Below are 3,211 nucleotides of genomic sequence, written 5' to 3' on the forward strand. Positions count from 1 at the left end.
TGCTGAAAAAGAGGACAACGAGCGCATTACTTAATTTGCCTAGTTTTGTATTACTATTATTTTTAGCACACGACTAATTGTTTAATTGTACCCAAATAGGATGGGTGCTAACACAACTTGGCCTGCCCTAACATAATTTTTTCGGCATATAAAAGCGGTTAATTTAGCCTCCTTCAAGCCTCCCGCCGGCTTTTTTATAATACTTGCGCTCTGTCGCTCTTACTGTGCTACATTTCTTTTGGTCAACCTAGTTTTTTATAAAAACTTCACTCACTGTATTTGAAAGCAATAAAAAAATTATTAACGTATTCGTATAACAACGTAAAATTAATTAGAATGAGTTGCCTTGCTGTCTATAATAACAATACTCCATTCAAACCTATTAATGATTTACACTCCTTTAAAACGCCCGTAAACGGTTCTTGCAAGAAAACACCTTCAGGTAGGAAGCGTCAAACCCCACTAGCAGATCGCTTTATTCCAAGGCGGGAAACTTCGGATTACGAAAATAGTCAAGTAAGTAGCTTTTAGTTATTATTAACTTTACTATTCTTTCAACTTTTAACGTTTTTTACTGTTTTTATTTATTAGGTATTATATAAAGAAACTTTATTTAAAGAAAATGCGGTTCCCATTGAAGCCTATGAAACTCCTCTCTCGCCCAATTCACTGGAATACCACGATAATTTACAATTCGCGTTAAATACAGACCCTGAAGCAAAAGTTTTAGCTTACCAGCAGAAGGCTCCAGCTCCGAAGGAAGGACATCTCAACAGCAACCGGATACTTTATAGCCATAACAGGTTCCACTTAATGGCACTTGTAGATTAGTTTTGTACAGATTACCAATTATTTTAGATTTGATAAGGTTAAAAATAGTTTTCAAGCGCCACGAATATCAAGAAAAATTCCGCAAACAGCCGACAAGATTTTAGACGCTCCTGAACTTTTGGACGATTACTATCTCAATCTGTTAAGCTGGAATCAGTCCACCAACATTTTAAGTGTCGCTCTTGGTTGTTCCGTTTACTTATGGGATGCCAGTAACGGCGGTATAGCCAAACTAATGTCTTTGAATGCTGAAGATAACTACATCACTTCCGTAGCAATTTTTAAAACAAAAATTTGAATCGTAATAATTTTCTTTTTCCGTTGGCAGGTACAGTGGGTCAACGAGGGAAACGTATTGGCTCTTGGCACCGACACACGGGAAGTTCAATTGTGGGATGCTGCAGAACTCAAGCTGCTGCGTGTGATGCACGGACATTCCTCTCGCGTGGGCTCTCTGTCGTGGAATCAGCACCTTCTTAGTTCTGGAAGTCGAAGTGGGGAAATTCATTTTCACGATGTTCGGGTTCACAATCATCTTTTGGCGAGATGTCAAGGTTGTTGGTTATATAAAGCTTCATATATATATGTGCACGGCTAAATTTCCTATTATTACTATTAGGGCATAGCCAAGAAGTATGTGGCCTTCAGTGGAGCCCTGGGAACACTCAACTGGCCAGTGGCGGTAATGATAACGTGTTAAACATCTGGGATCCCCATAAATATACCAGTCCGCTTTTTTCCCTTACTGATCACCAAGCCGCCGTGAAGGCAAGAATTATTATCACTATTATTACTATTGTTGTTATTGTTATTGTTATTGTTACTCATGTTCTGCGCTATTTCATTTATAAAACTTTTAAGAACTCTTCGTTCTTTACTGTATCATAAATTAAATCACTCTAATCATTCATTTTTAAACTCCTGTTATTTTTTACTTAATTTTTTAATACTATTATTAAAATACTTTCCTTACAAACCTTAAAATATCCATTATTCTATTTTTATAATTTATTTATAAATAATTATTTGTGAAGAACAATAAATTAGAAAAAAAAAGATTAAGTAAGAGAGAGAAGACTTACAAAAATTAATTATTAAAAAACTATATAACTTCATTTATTAATTTAAATATTAAATTGAGTGAAGAGAATAAAGCAAGTACGCTTAAAGAATTAAAACAATTGACAATAAAAATAGAAAAATAAATAAATTAATAGTAAAAGAAACTATTTCTAAATTTTTTTTATTATAATTTTTTTTTACTTTTATTAATTGAATTTTTCTAGGCACTTGCCTGGTGTCCTTGGCAGAGCAGCCTCCTAGCGAGTGGCGGGGGCACTGCGGACAGGACCATCCGCTTTTGGAATACTCAAACTGGCCACTGCCAGAATGTAATTGACACGAAAAGCCAAGTGTGCAGCTTGCTATGGGCGAAGCACCAGCGGGAGTTGCTCAGCTCTCATGGCTTCAGCTTGAATCAATTATGCATATGGAAGTATCCTAGCGCAGTCAAGATCGCCGAACTCACTGGACACACCAGCCGCGTGTTGCATACAGCCCTCAGCCCCGACGGTCAAACGGTTGTCAGCGCCGCTGCAGACGAAACGCTTCGGTTGTTTTTTTCTTTATTATTTTAATCTATTATTTCATTCTCTGTTTATTTTTGGATTACAATGAAAGATTTTGGAAATGCTTTGAAGAAGATAAATTGAGAATTACTAATTTGAATAAGATGAAGATTCAAAATTTTAAGGGGCAGCCCGATTCCGGTGCAAAAATTCGTTGAGCAGAATGTAGTTGGCTTGACATTTTTCACCGGAGCGGTTTTCTTTCTCCTTTTTTCCCTTTTGCGCTTTTGCATTTGCTTGATAATATTCATCTCATTTTTTTATCAAGCAAAGGAAATTATTAAGAGTACCTTCTTTAAAGGAATTTGCTTTAAGCCCTCACAAGTGCACTCGAATTTTCTTAAAAGGAATTTTAGTTAAACTGTAGTAGTTATTTTTAATTATTGCACAGCATGCATTGTCTGCTGAGCTTTTAAGAATGTTTAAGATCGTTTAATCTTTCTAAAAAACTGTAAGTTTTTCTCGGGAATTTTTTATGCTTGACTTTCTTTTAAGAATTTTTTTTTGTTGCTTAAACGATGATATTATTTCATTCTGTGGGGCATCTGATTTATTTTAATGATTCAATGTGATTGTTATTGTTTTATACTTCAGTAACAATTTTAAAAGTATTTGAAACATTACATTTAAAATATTTTTAAAAAAGGAATCATCGAATTTCCGTTTATAAGAAAATTTTAGTTTTGAAAAATTGGATTATTATAACAATTCAAAATCTATTGAAGCACTATTGAGTGGACTATACTTTTATA

At 34.6% G+C, this 3,211-nt stretch overlaps 1 protein-coding gene across 1 annotated transcript; it reads left to right on the forward strand.

The window, feature by feature from the left end:
• Positions 1-220: 220 nt before the first annotated feature.
• On the forward strand, positions 221-2,993 carry LOC135144351 (anaphase-promoting complex subunit cdc20-like). The gene is made up of 7 exons (XM_064076395.1): positions 221-516; positions 592-803; positions 859-1,102; positions 1,160-1,385; positions 1,451-1,599; positions 2,118-2,443; positions 2,512-2,993. Exons 1-7 carry the CDS (start codon positions 337-339, stop codon positions 2,615-2,617), a joined length of 1,443 nt encoding a protein of 480 aa, XP_063932465.1. The 5' UTR covers positions 221-336; the 3' UTR covers positions 2,618-2,993.
• The last annotated feature ends 218 nt before the right edge of the window (positions 2,994-3,211 follow it).

The sequence above is a fragment of the Zophobas morio genome, unplaced genomic scaffold (genome assembly GCF_036711695.1).
Source record: "Zophobas morio isolate AGI-343-1 ecotype UQ-CSIRO unplaced genomic scaffold, CSIRO_AGI_Zmor_V1 ptg000097l, whole genome shotgun sequence".
Lineage (NCBI taxonomy): Eukaryota > Metazoa > Arthropoda > Insecta > Coleoptera > Tenebrionidae > Zophobas > Zophobas morio.

Bases quoted from the DNA above. Each gene is read 5' to 3' on its own strand.
- LOC135144351 (XM_064076395.1), top strand. From the start codon at position 337: ATGAGTTGCCTTGCTGTCTATAATAACAATACTCCATTCAAACCTATT. The intron at 517-591 runs GTAAGTAGCTTT...TTTATTTATTAG, and splicing joins CGGATTACGAAAATAGTCAA to GTATTATATAAAGAAACTTT. The intron at 1,386-1,450 runs GTTGTTGGTTAT...TATTACTATTAG, and splicing joins TCTTTTGGCGAGATGTCAAG to GGCATAGCCAAGAAGTATGT.